The sequence below is a fragment of the Pseudophryne corroboree genome, chromosome 5 (assembly GCF_028390025.1).
Source record: "Pseudophryne corroboree isolate aPseCor3 chromosome 5, aPseCor3.hap2, whole genome shotgun sequence".
Taxonomy (NCBI): domain Eukaryota; kingdom Metazoa; phylum Chordata; class Amphibia; order Anura; family Myobatrachidae; genus Pseudophryne; species Pseudophryne corroboree.
In genome coordinates this window covers 378166385-378184388 of record NC_086448.1, presented here as the reverse complement: position 1 = coordinate 378184388, position 18004 = coordinate 378166385, and the positions used below count along the sequence as shown (strand labels likewise).

Here is an 18004-nt window from a genome sequence, read left to right as displayed (position 1 = left end):
TTTAAAGAAACAATTACAATCAATACAAAACTAGATGGAAATTGCTACAGCTTTGCAAAGCGCCACATACTAAATTTAGCAATAGTTTTATTTTAAAAGGAAAGGTAATACAGGTTGAGTCTCCCATATACAAGACTCTGAAATACTACATTTTTTGAGTGTGAATGAGATAGTGACACCTTTGCTTTCTGATGATTCCGTCTACACAAACTTTGTTTCATGCACAAAATAATGACATACAGTATATTGTATAAAGTCACCTTCAGGCTGTGTGTATAAGGTGTATGTGAAACATAAATGCATTCTGTGCTTAGACTTGGATCCCATCCCCAACATGTCTCATTATGGTATGCAAATGTTCCAAAATCCAAATAACTTCTGCGCCCCAGCATTGTAGAAATGGAGGCTCAACATGTTTTTTGTAATCAAATACTGCATAGTATTCCCACTTACCATTCCATTCCATAAAAGTGTAATTATAACAAAGAGTGTTCCATAGAAACAAGCTGTGGGGAAGTGCTTAGATTTGATTTGGCTATGCAAAAAATGTATATTGTTTGATCCTCGAACTCCAAGCAAATGTGTAAAAATAGTCAGGATCGAAGTTAGTGCACTGCTAAACGGGTAGTTTTCAGAGAACATGATGTGACCTACTGAGGAATAGGCTAACATGAAGACAATTCCAATGAGCTGCAAGAAAAAATGTACAAGTGGTCAATCATACTGTCATTTCATTGCACCAGAGTAAATTAGTAGTTAGCCAAAACAGACGATAATATGTTTGCTGTAAAAACAAAATTATTTCTTACAGGAAAAACTGAATAAATTATAAATGCATACAATTTAATGAGTATAATGCATATTACATTGCATATTAAATAATGTAAATATAGGACAAATAGCTTAGAAAATAGAATATAAAAAAAATAAGATTTTACTCACTGGTAAATCTATTTCTCGTAGTCCGTAGTGGATGCTGGGAACTCCGTAAGGACCATGGGGAATAGACGGGCTCCGCAGGAGACTGGGCACTCTAAAAGAAAGATTAGGTACTATCTGGTGTGCACTGGCTCCTCCCCCTATGACCCTCCTCCAGACCTCAGTTAGGATACTGTGCCCGGAAGAGCTGACACAATAAGGAAGGATTTTGAATCCCGGGTAAGACTCATACCAGCCACACCAATCACACCGTATAACTCGTGATATTATACCCAGTTAACAGTATGAAATATAACTGAGCCTCACTAACAGATGGCTCAACAATAACCCTTTAGTTAGGCAATAACTATATACAAGTATTGCAGACAATCCGCACTTGGGATGGGCGCCCAGCATCCACTACGGACTACGAGAAATAGATTTACCGGTGAGTAAAATCTTATTTTCTCTGACGTCCTAGTGGATGCTGGGAACTCCGTAAGGACCATGGGGATTATACCAAAGCTCCCAAACGGGCGGGAGAGTGCGGATGACTCTGCAGCACCGAATGAGAGAACTCAAGGTCCTCCTCAGCCAGGGTATCAAATTTGTAGAATTTAGCAAACGTGTTTGCCCCTGACCAAGTTGCAGCTCGGCAAAGTTGTAAAGCCGAGACCCCTTTGGGCAGCCGCCCAAGATGAGCCCACTTTCCTCGTGGAATGGGCTTTTACTGATTTAGGATGCAGCAATCCAGCCGCAGAATGCTCCAGCTGAATTGTGCTACAAATTCAGCGAGCAATAGTCTGCTTAGAAGCAGGAGCACCTATTTTGTTGGGTGCCTACAGGATAAAAAGCGAGTCAGTTTTCCTGACTCCAGCCGTCCTGGAAATATACATTTTTAAGGCCCTGACTACGTCCAGTAACTTGGAATCTTCCAAGTCCCTAGTAGCCGCAGGCACTACAATAGGTTGGTTGAAGTGAAAAGCTGATACCACCTTAGGGAGAAACTGGGGACGAGTCCTCAATTCTGCCCTATCCATATGGAAAATCAGATAAGGGCTTTTACATGACAAAGCCGCCAATTCTGACACACGCCTGGCCGAAGCCAAGGCCAATAACATGATCACTTTCCACGTGAGATATTTCAAATCCACAGTTTTAAGTGGCTCAAACCAATGTGATTTTAAGAAACTCAACACCACGTTGAGATCCCAAGGTGCCACAGGAGGCACAAAAGGGGGCTGAATATGTAGCACTCCCTTTACAAATGTCTGAACTCCAGGCAGTGAAGCCAGTTCTTTCTGGAAGAAAATCGACAGAGCCGAAATCTGGACCTTAATGGAACCCAAGTTTAGGCCCATAGTCACTCCTGACTGTAGGAAGTGCAGAAAACGACCCAGCTGAAATTCCTCTGTTGGGGCCTTCCTGGCCTCACACCACGCAACATATTTTCGCCAAATACGGTGAAAATGGTTTGCGGTTACTACTTTCCTGGCTTTTATCAGCGTAGGAATGACTTCCTCCGGAATGCCCTTTTCCTTTAGGATCCGGAATTCAACCGCCATGCCGTCAAACGCAGCCGCGGTAAGTCTTGGAACAGACAGGGCCCCTGCTGTAGCAGATCCTGTCTGAGTGGTAGAGGCCATGGGTCCTCTGATATCATTTCTTGAAGTTCTGGGTACCAAGCTCTTCTTGGCCCATCCGGAACCACGAGTATCGTTCTTACTCCTCGTTTTCTTATTATTCTCAGTACCTTTGGTATGAGAGGCAGAGGAGGGAATACATAAACCGACTGGTACATCCACGGTGTCACTAGAGCGTCCACAGCTATTGCCTGAGGGTCCCTTGACCTGGCGCAATATCTAGTTTTTTGTTTATGCGGGACGCCATCATGTCCACCTGTGGCCTTTCCCAACGGTTTTCCAACAGTTGGAAGACTTCTGGATGAAGTCCCCACTCTCCCGGGTGTAGGTCGTGTCTGCTGAGGAAGTCTGCTTCCCAGTTGTCCACTCCCGGAATGAACACTGCTGACAGTGCTAAGACGTGATTTTCCGCCCATCGGAGAATCCTTGTGGCTTCTGCCATCGCCATCCTGCTTCTTGTGCCGCCCTGTCGGTTTACATGGGCGACTGCCGTGATGTTGTCTGATTGGATCAGTACCGGCTGGTTTTGAAGCAGAGGACTTGCCAGACTTAGGGCATTGTAAATGGCCCTCAGTTCCAGAATATTTATGTGTAGGGACGACTCCTGACTTGACCAAAGTCCTTGGAAATTTCTTCCCTGTGTGACTGCCCCCCAGCCTCGAAGGCTGGCATCCGTGGTTACCAGGACCCAGTCCTGTATGCCGAATCTGCGGCCCTCTTGAAGATGAGCACTCTGCAGACACCACAGTAGAGATACCCTGGTCCTTGGAGACAGGGTTATCAGCCGATGCATCTGAAGATGCGATCCCGACCACTTGTCCAAGAGGTCCCACTGAAAGGTTCTTGCATGAAACCTGCCGAATGGAATTTTGCTTCGTAAGAAGCTACCATTTTTCCCAGGACTCGTGTGCAGTGATGCACCGATACCTGTTTTGGTTTCAGGAGGTCTCTGACTAGAGATGACAGCTCCTTGGCTTTCTCCTGCGGGAGAAACACTTTTTTCTGTTCTGTGTCCAGAACCATCCCCAGGAACAGTAGGTGTGTGGTAGGAACCAGCTGTGACTTTGGAATGTATAGAATCCATCCGTGCTGTTGTAGCACTTCCCGAGATAGTGCTACTCCGACCAACAACTGCTCCTTGGACCTCGCCTTTATAAGGAGATCGTCCAAGTACGGGATAATTAAAACTCCCTTTTTTCGAAGGAGTATCATCATTTTTGCCATTACCTTGGTAAAGACCCTCGGTGCCGTGGACAGTCCAAACGGCAGTATTTGGAATTGGTAATGGCAATCCTGTACCACAAATCTGAGGTACTCCTGGTGAGGATGGTAAATGGGGACATGTAGGTAAACATCCTTGTAATCCCCCTCCTCCAGGCTTGCAATAACCGCCCTGAGCGATTCCATCTTGAACTTGAATTTTTTTATGTATGTGTTCAAGGATTTCAAATTTAAAATGGGTCTCACCGAACCGTCTGGTTTCGGTACCACAAACAGTGTGGAATAGTAATCCCGTCCTTGTTGAAGTAGGGGCACCTTGACTATCACCTGCTGGGAATACAGCTTGTGAATTGCCTCTAGCACAGCCTCCCTGCCTGAGGGAGTTGTCGGCAAGGCAGATTTGAGGAAACGGCGGGGGGGAGACGCCTCGAATTCCAGCTTGTACCCCTGAGACACTACTTGAAGGATCCAGGGATCCACCTGTGAGCGAGCCCACTGATCGCTGAAATTTTTGAGGCGGCCCCCCACCGTACCTGGCTACGCCTGTGGAGCCCCCGCGTCATGCGGTGGACTCAGAGGAAGCGGGGGAAGAATTTTGATTCTGGGAACTGGCTGACTGGTGCAGCTTTTTCCCTCTTCCCTCGTCTCTGTGCAGAAAGGAAGTGCCTTTTGACCCGCTTGCTTTTCTGAAGCCGAAAGGACTGTACCTGATAATACAGTGCTTTCTTAGGCTGTGAGGAAACCTGAGGTAAAAAAATTTCTTCCCAGCTGTTGCTGTGGATACGAGGTCCCAGAGACCATCCCCAAACAATTCCTCACCCTTATAAGGCTCTATGTGCCTTTTAAAGTCAGCATCACCTGTCCAGTGTCGGGTCTCTAATACCCTCCTGACAGAATGGACATTGCATTAATTCTGGATGCCAGTGTGTAAATACAGACTTCAGGATAGCCTCCTGCTTTTTATCAGCAGGTACCTTCAAAGTGGCCGTATCCAAAGACGGCAGTGACACCTTTTTTGACAAACGTGTGAGCGCCTTATCCACCCTAGGGGATATCTCCCAGCGTAACTTATCCTCTGGCGGGAAAGGGTACGCCATCAGTAACTTTTTAGAAATTACCAGTTTCTTATCGGGGGAACCCACGCTTTTTCACACTTCATTTACTCATTTGATGGGGGAACAAAACACTGCCTGCTTTTTCTCCCCAAACATAAAACCCTTTTTTTTGTAATACTTGGGTTAATGTCAGAAATGTGTAACACATTTTTTATTGCCGGGATCATGTAACGGATGTTCCTAGTGGATTGTGTATATGTCTCAACCTCGTCGACACTGGAGTCAGACTCCGTGTCGACATCTGTGTCTGCCATCTGAGGGAGCGGGCGTTTTTGAGCCCCTGATGGCCTTTGAGACGCCTGGGCAGGCGCGGGCTGAGAAGCCGGCTGTCCCACAGCTGTTACGTCATCCAGCCTTTTTGTAAGGAGTTGACACTGTCGGTTTATACCTTCCACCTATCCATCCACTCTGGTGTCGGCCCCACAGGGGGCGACATCACATTTGTCGGCATCTGCTCTGCCACCACATAAGCCTCCTCGTCAAACGTGTCGACACAGCCGTACCGACACACCGCACACACACAGGGAATGCTCTGACTGAGGACAGGACCCCACACAGCCCTTTGGGGAGACAGAGAGAGAGTATGCCAGCACACACCAGAGCGCTATATAATTTAGGGATTAACACTATATTGAGTGAATTTTTCCCAATAGCTGCTTTTATATACAATATTGCGCCTAAATTTAGTGCCCCCCTCTCTTTTTAACCCTTTGAGCCTGCCAACTACAGGGGAGAGCCTGGGGAGCTGTCTTCCAGCTGCATTGTGAAGAGAAAATGGCGCCAGTGTGCTGAGGGAGATAGCTCCGCCCCTTTTTCACTGACTTTTCTCCCGCTTTTTTATGGATTCTGGCAGGGGTATTTATCACATATATAGCCTCTGGGGCTATATATTGTGATATATTTGCCGGCCAAGGTGTTTTTATTGCTGCTCAGGGCGCCCCCCCCCAGCGCCCTGCACCCTCAGTGACCGGAGTGTGAAGTGTGTATGAGGAGCAATGGCGCACAGCTGCAGTGCTGTGCGCTACCTTGGTGAAGACTGATGTCTTCTGCCGCCGATTTTCCGGACTTCTTGCTTCTGGCTCTGTAAGGGGGACGGCGGCGCGGCTCCAGGAACGAACACCAAGGCCAGTTCCATGCGGTCGATCCCTCTGGAGCTAATGGTGTCCAGTAGCCTAAGAAGCCCAAGCTAGCTGCAAGCAGGTAGGTTCGCTTCTTCTCCCCTTAGTCCCTCGCTGCAGTGAGTCTGTTGCCAGCAGGTCTCACTGTAAAATAAAAAACCTAAAATATACTTTCTTTCTAGGAGCTCAGGAGAGCCCCTAGTGTGCATCCAGCTCGGCCGGGCACAGAAATCCAACTGAGGTCTGGAGGAGGGTCATAGTGGGAGGAGCCAGTGCACACCAGATAGTACCTAATCTTTCTTTTAGAGTGCCCAGTCTCCTGCGGAGCCCGTCTATTCCCCATGGTCCTTACGGAGTTCCCAGCATCCACTAGGATGTCAGAGAAAAGTAGTTCTATCAAATGTTTAATTAACAGTTAATGTCACATAAAAAAGCGTACAAGGGGGTATATTTACTAATATTCGTGTTTTAGCCGTTTTTAAGGGTGTTTGAACTCGAATGGTATCGGGTGCATTTTACTGCAACTTTTTGAATCCTGATATGGTCATTTACTAAGCTGCCGAGTTTGCAACATTCGTCTTTTCCGATGTCGATGTGATTCGTAATGTCAGGCAGTGTTTTACGGGAGTGATGAGTAAAACTCTGCCTGACAAAACACAAGGAATCCCATCCGTGCAGGGCTTCATTGTGCACCTTTAAAAAAAATTTTAAGTGTTAAAAATCAAGAAAAAAATTGCGTGGGGTCCCCCCTCCTAAGCACAACCAGACTCGGGCTCTTTGAGCCAGTCCTGGTTGCAAAACTATGGGGGGAAATTGACAGGGGTTCCCCCATATTTTAACAACCAGCACCGGGCTCTGCGCCTGGTCCTGGTGCCAAAAATACGGGGGACAAAAAGCGTAGGGGTCCCCCGTATTTTTAACACCAGGACCGGGCTCCACTAGTCAAAGAGATAATGCCACAGCCGGGGGACACTTTTATATAGGTCCCTGCGGCCCTTGCATTAAATCACTAACTAGTCACCCCTGGCCGGGGTACCCTGGAGGAGTGGGGACCCCTTAAATCAAGGGGTCCCCCCCTCCAGCCACCCAAGGGCCAGGGGTGAAGCCCGAGGCTGTCCCCCCCCATCCAAGGGCTGCGGATGGGGGGCTGATAGCCATGTGTAAAAATAAGAATATTATTTTTTGTAGCAGTACTACAAGTCCCAGCAAGCCTCCCCCGCAAGCTGGTACTTGGAGAACCACAAGTACCAGCATGCGGTGGAAAAACGGGCCCGCTGGTACCTGTAGTACTACTACAAAAAAAACACCCAAATAAAAACAGAACTCACACACCTTGAAAGTAAAACTTTATTACATACATTTATTGTATCCAGTGGTGGGAACTTTGCGGTCAGCGGTTGACCGCGAGTAACCTCACCGCTGACCGCAAAGTTCCCACCATTGGGTACAATGTAGCGCCTATGCGCTACATTGTATCTCTGTCGTGCGCAGCCTGACTGACAGCTCAGGAGCGCACTGGCAATCAGGAGAGTGCCACGACATGGCGCTCCCTGATTGGCTGAAGGGACCATCTGTGACAGGAGTCACGGGGGGTCTCGGCAGTCGGGGAAAGGGGTCCCATGTGTAAACATGGGACACCTTTCAGTGCGTGGTTCGGGTTTTTCGGTTTGTTTTTTTGCCAAGTACGTGGATTACAAGCTCAGAAGAGGAACGATCTACACTGGATTTTTGTGAGTATCATTTTATTTTCAGGTACCCCATGGATTCTACTTGGAGAAGTGGACCGACCCTCGTGTGAACATAGGTAAGTATGTGTGAATGTAGGTGTGCATGTATGTAATAAAGTTTTACTTTCAAGGTGTGTGAGTTCTGTTTTTATTTGGGTATTTTTTTTTGTAGTAGTACTACAGGTACCAGCGGGCCCGTTTTTCCACCGCATGCTGGTACTTCTGGTTCTCCAAGTACCAGCTTGTGGGGGAGGCTTGCTGGGAATTGTAGTACTGCTACAAAAAACAATATTCTTATTTTTACACATGGCTATCAGCCCCCCATCCGCAGCCCTTGGATGGGGGTGGACAGCCTCGGGCTTCACCCCTGGCCCTTGGGTGGCTGGAGGGGGGGACCCCTTGACTTAAGGGGTCCCCACTCCTCCTGGGTACCCCGGCCAGGGGTGACTAGTTAGTGATTTAATGCCAGGGCCGCAGGGACCTATATAAAAGTGTCCCCCGGCTGTGGCATTATCTCTTTGACTAGTGGAGCCCGGGGCTGGTGTTAAAAATACGGGGGACCCCTACGCTTTTTGTCCCCCGTATTTTTGGCACCAGGACCAGGCGCAGAGCCGGATGCTAGTTGTTAAAATATGGGGGAACCCCTGTCAATTTCCCCCCCATATTTTTGCAACCAGGACCGGCTCAAAGAGCCCGAGTCTGGTTGTGCTTAGGAGGGGGGACCCCACGCAATTTTTTTTTTACATTTTTACACTAAACGACCCTTTCCCATAGATAACCATGCACAGATCTCACTGATCCGTGCATGATTATCCAAACTCGCCAGGAAAAAGCAGGTCTATTTTTTGGCTGCGTTTTTTTAACGAATCGCAAAAAAAACCCACCCGCACTTGAGCATTCAGAGACTAACACCCAAATACGAATTAATAGTGAATACCCGTGTTGTTTGAAATAACAGCCGCATTTGACCGATGGTCTATTCATTCGTATTTCTGAACTTAGCCTTGAAAACCATTACGAATAGCCCAAACACTGCCGAGATTTGTGTTTAGTGAATTCCCGTGTTGGGACTTAGAAAAAAAAACACAAATCGGTCAAACTCGGATTATTAGTAAATATAGGCCAAGGAGTTCTGGTGAAATAAAAGGAGAACTATAAAGGCACTTAATTTGGTAAACTTTTAAAATACATATATATTAACAATTTATTTGAATATTAATTAGCAATTCCACAGGTCTCAGCGATTAACAATGTGCACCAGTAAGTTTGTGTATTAGTTGAGCATAAAGAGACAATATGGTAAAACAATGCTTTAAAATATCGTGTAGAGGTCTACTAGATGTTTTATCCAAAATATATTGCTGGGTCATTCCACACCAAATCACCCCCCCAAAAAAATGAAATGTCCACCACCCATCTCAGAGTTTTAAAATTTTTTTTTAGTTAAGATAGGATGTCAAAACAACTATTTCTGCTAAATATCTTGACTGTGACAATTCATTTATTGTATATTGATTTTTCAATTTATTAAATTATTTAGTAATCGCGGCTGCTTTATCCAGTTTATTTGAAGTATCATGGGTGATGCACACTGTAAATTAGTGTGGGGTAAGGTTAGCACATTGATGCACACTATAAATTAATGTAATTCACCTTTATCACTGATAAACTGATGCACACTATAAATTAATGGAATTGACTTTTTATCACTCATTTAGTAATAGTGTATAGATGCACTTAAATTACAATGTTACGCTGTTATAGATATCAGACAGAACTATACAGGTGCACTTAAGGGATAGAACAGGGCATATCACATCCTTATAATAAGGATGGTGTATTAGCCCTTTAGGGAGAATAATTACTGATTCTTTTATTATTAAAATAAATAACTGCGCTATTGATATTATAATAAACTCCACCTGGGGAAGCTCTATGGGCTGTTTAGATCGGTGGGCGACACTGTGTTCCACCGCTAGGTCAGGTGGAGCGCAAGTGTCGCTTCCGCATAGCAGGCCAGGGAGTGCGTTCCACCGTTCATATAGGTAGAACGCATGAACACATACGTCACGTCCGCATAGCGGGCCAGGAAGTGCGTTCCACTGTCCTTTCTGGTGGAACGCAATAGTCCTACTGACAGCACTCTGTTCTCCGGAGTCCATGATCCACGGCTCGGTGGAATGGGCACAATGATGGGGTCATAATGATCTATTCATCTAGCTTAAATTTTTTATTTATCACTGCAACCCAGTGGATAGTCACATAGGAATGCAGGATGGAAGTGATGTCACTTCCGCCCTGATGGTGTTATTTCACTTTTCTTTTCTTTCTTTTTTAAGAGTAGTATTTATAAGACTTTTTTCATTTGTATTCACCTATTAAGTAAGGCTGGACATTCTTATGGACACAATAGGTTTGTGCATAATATAGAGCAGCTGGAGAGGTCGATATTTAAGTCCTTTGTTCCAATTGGTTGTTGGAACCAGGATATGAGGTAAGGCGGCTAGGTGGTATATATAGCACCCAGATTCACTCACTCTGTCAGTTGCACTTTGGGAGAGCACACAGGAGGCACACTGATATTGTAAGTATATGGGCTTTAGCACCACTGGATTTTCTAACTGTGAAGTAGTCGAATATATTATAATTATGTTCAATTAATTGGTTGTAGGTGTAGTTTCATCTGTGACTGTTGCCTTAGGTATTGGAGCACACCCCAAGTGGGTATGTATAAGAACAACATTAATAGTAACTTAAATTTTAATATGAGATTCTAATGAGTATTTTCAATTTAGGACACTTATTTTTTAAACATTGTGTAGACCACCATATACTTTGGAAAAAGGTCTTTTAATTTACAAGTTAGTCATGTCTAGAGAACTTAATGGTACTTTTTTCCAATCTTTTACCTTTATGGAATGTAATTTGACGACACTAAATTGTCTTGTAGAAATTGTCCAACAAAGATTGAGCTATAAAGTGATCCAACTTATTTCGAACATTCCTATGGTTGCTTTTTGGACTGATTGTTTTGGTATGTATTGCCATGAGGCATTGGATTTCTTTCGTCTGTCTTGATATATTGTATATTGATATAGTTTTAGTGAATGTATAACGTTTATTAAACTTAAATGCACCCATTATATTTACCTAATTGGGTCAACTTTGATTATATATTCCCATCTCCGCCTAATATGAGATTATGTTAACTACTGTTCTGTATGTCCTCAGAATTTCAATCTCTTCTGTTTATCATGTCATTTTGTATTTTATTATCATTATTGGTTATGTTTATATATTGGTATATATTTTGAATATAATCTTATTTATGTAAATATGTATTTTTACCAGCTGTATCGACCACCCCTCTGAAGAAGTCCGCATAGGACGAAACGCGTCAGAGTTGAAGAAAAAGAGAAAAACACCCTTTATTATAAATCATTTAATACAATGTATGATCTTTGTATCTGAAAGGGTGATCTCTGTATTGAGCAAGGAATGTGTTTTTAATAAATTATCAAAATGGATTCATTGGGTCAATCTTGTTGCTGGTAATATTGGAAAGTGATATTTAGCGCCCTCTGATTAATTTTTTGGAGGTGTTATTGTGTTTGATCCTTGCTAACAGGAGGATCGAATTAGAGGGCAGCAATATTCTAGCGCAGGATAAAGGTATTATCTGGTTTCTATCATGGGTGTTTATTAAGGATTCACCATGAAATTTGGACCTCCTATGGTAACTCATCCTCCCGAATCCAAAAATCCAAACCAAATTACTTTATCTGCCTTACCATTGTAAATACACTTAAAAACGCTAGGTTCAATTAACATTAGATATCCCAATTTTTTTTATATGCTTAACAAAGGTATACATTATTACCACACAAAAAATCAGCATGGTACTCTGTTTTCATAGTGGAGAAAAAAAAATCATGAAGATGACGTTCAATTACTATTGTACTGCATAATTAATTAACACAAGAAATCATGAAATTTAAAAACTTAAACATAACTTGAGTCCCTAACTTATTTAATGTCTTAGAATACATGGTAAAACAATCAAGAAAACTTAAATAAACCTATAGTATGCTGGCAGAACCTGAAAATATAGAGTGAAAGCCCTTCCTGTACAAATCGTTCATCAGGTACAGAAGTTTTACGAAGATGATGAACATTCTCGGATGTGCCCAGGAAAGAAAGTCTGTTTCTGTAAAAGTTTCAGGAGGAAAAATAATTCACAAACGGAAAAGGCTTCTCCTAGTAAACTTGAAAGAGCTTTACCTTGCTTTCAAATACCATTTTCCAGATATTCAAGTTGGATTGTCTAAGGTTTGTAACTTACGACCTACATGGTGTGTTAGTTAGCGTTGCTGCAAGAGGTATGCATTCTTTGTGTGTTTGCGAACCTCACAAAAAAACATAAACAATTATTGGCTGCTGATCTACCACTAAAGATGTACTGCAAAGACCTAACTGAAATCCTTGTTTGTTCTTCAGTCTCAAAAACTTGTATGCTTCATTGATGTGATAAATGCCCAGGTCTGGAAGCACTTCAGAAAATAGCTGAAAAACTTTTTCATGATAGTGACATGGATGATGAGGACACAGTTGTTTATAAGCAGTGGGTCCACACCGACCAAAGTAAATTGGTTACAATCACTAGTACTGTGGAACAATTCCGTGCAGAAAATTATTAATGTGTGTGTCAGGTTTCAATTCAAGGATTATACTGGGACACTCCACAAGCAACACTTCACCCATTTGCTGTATACAGACAGAGCCCCAGTCATCTATGCTGAGATGCGTGCACATGGCATACGCATCACAGCATAGTGCGAATGCGCTGTGCTGTGACTGATCACAGCCGGCATTCACTCTATAGGCTTCCATTGGCGTGCATTTGCGGGCACACTTGCCGTGAGGCAACAATTAGCATGGCTACATCTATTTTTTAGGCAAGATGATTGTGTGACACGTTAAACTGTGTGAGTCAGCGTGTTATAAGTGATACCCGTGACCATGTAGCCATAACTGTGCATGCCTTCATTACGGTAGTTATGAAACACTTAGCTGAACTATTACTAAAATTGGAGTATGTTCACTACTTTAGTGATGGTGCTAGTAAACGTCTAGCCACCCGCACCAGTCTGCAAGCAGTGGAAACTCATCACATCTTGACACCTTTGGACCTGTATTGCTGGGATGAACAACATGGCATAAAGTTTTTCTATTTGTCACAAAATGAAATACCAGACTGCAAAACCAAGCTGCATAGCTGTCTAGAAGCAGCAAAGACTGCGGTTGGAACAGTTGCTTATCACCAAATTTGGCCTATTAGTTATGATGAACTACACATATTCTGATTGTCATCAGATGACATGAAGACAGCAGTTTGGGGGGTACACTATTACTGGTGAAAATACATCTGGCGATTTTTCCCGATGTTTCACCCATATTTTTTTTTACAGGCTATCCAATTTGGTCACCTGTAAAAAAAAAATACATTATCTCCCAAAAACACACAGGTTCAGTGAAACCTGTGTATTTTTGGTATAAACAGCCCCGATTCCGTGGATTTGGTTTTGCCTGCCTGAGGCAGGTGAAACAAAATCCCTGATAAGCCGGTGCGAACCATGGCTTTACTGGGCTAATTGGATATCCCCCGGCGGGACAATTAGCCGCGTTAATTTACTGTGGCTAATTGCATAACCCCTTTTAGTGTCACTATGACCACAGTCACAAAAAATGTAGACAAAAGTGATCTGCAACCTGGAACATACATAGCAGCAGTGTATAATAACATCTGGTACATTGGGTATATCATTCACTGTAATGAGAAGGAACAAGATGTGCTGGTACACTTCATGAAACCAATCAACAAATGTGTTTTCCCTGCCTTCAGTGTTTTTTTCCCTTTTATTCACATCCCCTGTGTAATGGAAGTCCCCACTATCCAAGCAAGGACTGGAAGTGTCTGCTGACACTTTAAGGAAAATTACAGACCGTTAAAAACAAGTTCCAAACAAGGGAAAGATAATGTGATTGTTGACTCAACTGAAGTTATAGACTGTTTAAGTTTTTAAATTTCATGGTTTCTTGTGTTAATTATATATGCGGTACAACAGTAATTGAACATCCACTTCATGATTTTTTTTCTCCACTATGAAAAAGAGTACCATGCTGATTTTTTGTGTGGTAATAATGTATACCTTTGTTAAGCATATAAAAAAAAATTGGGATTTCTAATGTTGATTGAACCTAGAGTTTTTAAGTATTTTCGAAAAACTTGCATTTTTGCCGTAACCCAAAATGTAAGGCAGACAGTGATTTGTTTTGGATTTTTTTATTCAGGAGGATGAGTTACCTTAGGGGTGCAGATTTTTTGCCTAATAAACAACCGTCATACTTCAAATAAACTGGTTAAAGAAGCCACGATTAGTAAATAATTTAATAAATTGAAAAAACAATATTTAATAAACGAATTGTCAGATAGTCGAGATATTAGGCAGAAATAGTTTTTTTTTACATCCTCTAAAAATCTGAGATGGGTCGTGGACACGCCTGGTTGAACTGACATGGAATGACCCTGCTCACTATAAATGAGCTACAGTACTTAACCATTTTTTTTGATAATTTTTAGCTCATAACTTATTTGACCTTAGCTCAGCAAGCAGTGTTAGATGTCCCCATAGGTTTCTGGAGCAAATAGGTTGAAAAGGCTGACTTATGCCAATGTGTATTACTGGAACTATATGGAAAAATACTGGATAAATAAACCTTAATTATAATAATGATAATAAGAATTTACTTACCGATAATTCTATTTCTCGTAGTCCGTAGTGGATGCTGGGACTTCCGTAAGGACCATGGGGAATAGCGGCTCCGCAGGAGACTGGGCACAAAAGTAAAAGCTTTAGACTAGCTGGTGTGCACTGGCTCCTCCCCCTATGACCCTCCTCCAAGCCTCAGTTAGGATACTGTGTCCGGACGAGCGTACATAATAAGGAAGGATTTTGAATCCCGGGTAAGACTCATACCAGCCACACCAATCACACCGTACAACCTGTGATCTGAACCCAGTTAACAGTATGATAAACGTAGGAGCCTCTGAAAAGATGGCTCACAACAATAAACAACCCGATTTTTTTGTAACAATAACTATATACAAGTATTGCAGACAATCCGCACTTGGGATGGGCGCCCAGCATCCACTACGGACTACGAGAAATAGAATTATCGGTAAGTAAATTCTTATTTTCTCTGACGTCCTAGTGGATGCTGGGACTTCCGTAAGGACCATGGGGATTATACCAAAGCTCCCAAACGGGCGGGAGAGTGCGGATGACTCTGCAGCACCGAATGAGAGAACTCAAGGTCCTCCTCAGCCAGGGTATCAAATTTGCAGAATTTAGAAACGTGTTTGCCCCTGACCAAGTAGCTGCTCGGCAAAGTTGTAAAGCCGAGACCCCTCGGGCAGCCGCCCAAGATGAGCCCACCTTCCTTGTGGAATGGGCTTTAACAGATTTTGGCTGTGGCAGGCCTGCCACAGAATGTGCAAGCTGAATTGTATTACAAATCCAACGAGCAATCGTCTGCTTAGAAGCAGGAGCACCCAGCTTGTTGGGTGCATACAGTATAAACAGCGAGTCAGATTTTCTGACTCCAGCCATCCTGGAAACATATATTTTCAGGGCCCTGACTACGTCCAGCAACTTGGAGTCCTCCAAGTCCCTAGTAGCCGCAGGTACCACAATAGGTTGGTTCATGTGAAACGCTGAAACCACCTTAGGGAGAAATTGAGGACGAGTCCTCAATTCCGCCCTATCCGAATGAAATATCAGGTAAGGGCTTTTATAGGATAAAGCCGCCAATTCTGATACGCGCCTGGCTGAAGCCAGGGCTAACAGCATTACCACTTTCCATGTGAGATATTTTAAATCCACTGTGGCAAGTGGTTCGAACCAATGTGATTTTAGGAATCCCAAAACCACATTGAGATCCCAGGGTGCCACTGGAGGCACAAAGGGAGGCTGTATATGCAGTACCCCCTTTACAAAGGTCTGGACTTCAGGAATTGAAGCCAGTTCCTTCTGGAAGAAGATCGACAGGGCCGAAATTTGAACCTTAATGGATCCTAATTTTAGGCCCATAGACAATCCTGCTTGCAGGAAATGCAGGAAACGACCCAGTTGAAATTCCTCTGTAGGAGCCTTCTTGGCCTCACACCACGCAACATATTTCCGCCAAATGCGGTGATAATGTTTTGCGGTTACATCCTTCCTGGCTTTGATCAGGGTAGGGATGACTTCATCTGGAATGCCTTTTTCCTTCAGGATCCGGCGTTCAACCACCATGCTGTCAAACGCAGCCGCGGTAAGTCTTGGAACAGGCAAGGTCCCTGCCGAATCAGGTCCTTTCTTAGAGGTAGAGGCCACGGGTCCTCTGTGAGCATCTCTTGCAGCTCCGGGTACCAAGTTCTTCTTGGCCAATCCGGAGCCACGAGTATAGTTCTTACTCCTCTCCTTCTTATGATTCTCAGTACTTTTGGTATGAGAGGCAGAGGAGGGAACACATACACCGACTGGAACACCCACGGTGTTACCAGAGCGTCCACCGCTATTGCCTGAGGGTCCCTTGACCTGGCGCAATATCTGTCCAGTTTCTTGTTGAGACGGGACGCCATCATGTCCACCCTTGGTTTTTCCCAACGGTTTACAATCACTTGGAAGACTTCTGGATGAAGTCCCCACTCCCCCGGGTGGAGGTCGTGTTTGCTGAGGAAGTCTGCTTCCCAGTTGTCCACTCCCGGAATTAACACTGCTGACAGTGCTATCACATGATTTTCCGCCCAGCGGAGAATCCTTGCAGCTTCTGCCATTGCCCTCCTGCTTCTTGTGCCGCCCTGTCTGTTTACGTGGGCGACAGCCGTGATGTTGTCCGACTGGATCAATACCGGTTGACCCTGAAGCAGAGGCCTTGCTTGACTTAGGGCATTGTAAATGGCCCTTAGTTCTAGGATATTTATGTGAAGAGACGTTTCCATGCTTGACCACAAGCCCTGGAAATTTTTTCCCTGTGTGACTGCTCCCCAGCCTCTCAGGCTGGCATCCGTGGTCACCAGCATCCAATCCTGAATGCCGAATCTGCGGCCCTCTAGAAGATGAGCCCTCTGTAACCACCACAGGAGAGACACCCTTGTCCTTGGAGATAGGGTTATCCGCTGATGCATCTGAAGATGCGATCCGGACCATTTGTCCAGCAGATCCCACTGAAAAGTTCTTGCATGGAATCTTCCGAATGGAATCGCTTCGTAAGAAGCCACCATTTTTCCCAGGACTCTCGTGCATTGATGCACTGACACTTGTCCTGGTTTTAGGAGGTTCCTGACTAGCTCGGATAACTCCCTGGCCTTCTCCTCCGGGAGAAAAACCTTTTTCTGGACTGTGTCCAGAATCATCCCTAGGAACAGTAGACGTGTTGTTGGAATCAGCTGTGATTTTGGGATATTTAGAATCCACCCGTGCTGAGATACTACCTGAGATAGTGCTACTCCGACCTCTAACTGCTCCCTGGACCTTGCCCTTATCAGGAGATCGTCCAAGTAAGGGATAATTAATACGCCTTCTCTACGAAGAAGAATCATCATTTCGGCCATTACCTTGGTAAAGACCCGTGGTGCCGTGGACAATCCAAACGGCAGCGTCTGAAACTGATAATGACAGTTTTGTATCACAAACCTGAGGTACCCTTGGTGAGAAGGGTAGATTGGGACATGGAGATAAGCATCCTTGATGTCTAGAGATACCATATAGTCCCCTTCTTCCAGGTTCGCTATCACTGCTCTGAGTGACTCCATCTTGAATTTGAACCTTTTTATGTAAGTGTTCAAAGATTTTAGATTTAAAATTGGTCTCACCGAGCCGTCCGGCTTCGGTACCACAAACAGCGTGGAATAATACCCCTTTCCCTGTTGTAGGAGGGGTACCTTGATTATCACCTGCTGGGAATACAGCTTGTGAATAGCTTCCAATACTGCCTCCCTGTCGGAGGGAGACGTTGGTAGAGCAGACTTCAGGAACCGGCGAGGGGGAGACGTCTCGAATTCCAATTTGTACCCCTGTGATACTACCTGCAGGATCCAGGGGTCCACTTGCGAGTGAGCCCACTGCGCGCTGAATTTCTTGAGACGACCCCCCACCGTGCCTGAGTCCGCATGTAGAGCCCCAGCGTCATGCTGAAGACTTGGCAGAAGCGGGGGAGGG

General features: G+C 44.4%; 1 protein-coding gene and 1 long non-coding RNA gene across 3 annotated transcripts in view; one reads left to right on the top strand and one right to left on the bottom strand.

The window, feature by feature from the left end:
- LOC134927767 (uncharacterized) overlaps positions 1–11263 on the top strand; it is a 116919-nt gene extending 105656 nt beyond the window's left edge. Inside the window, exons 2-3 of the long non-coding RNA XR_010177724.1 lie at positions 10693–10776; positions 11094–11263. This is a non-coding gene — a long non-coding RNA (uncharacterized LOC134927767). The remainder of the gene's footprint in view (positions 1–10692; positions 10777–11093) is intronic.
- The window catches only part of PKD1L1 (polycystin 1 like 1, transient receptor potential channel interacting), a 608224-nt gene that overhangs the window by 31918 nt on the left and 558302 nt on the right, over positions 1–18004 (bottom strand). For both annotated transcript variants that reach the window (XM_063922691.1, XM_063922693.1), the window contains exon 50: positions 454–690. In XM_063922691.1, coding sequence (XP_063778761.1) covers positions 454–690 — 237 coding nt within the window. The remainder of the gene's footprint in view (positions 1–453; positions 691–18004) is intronic.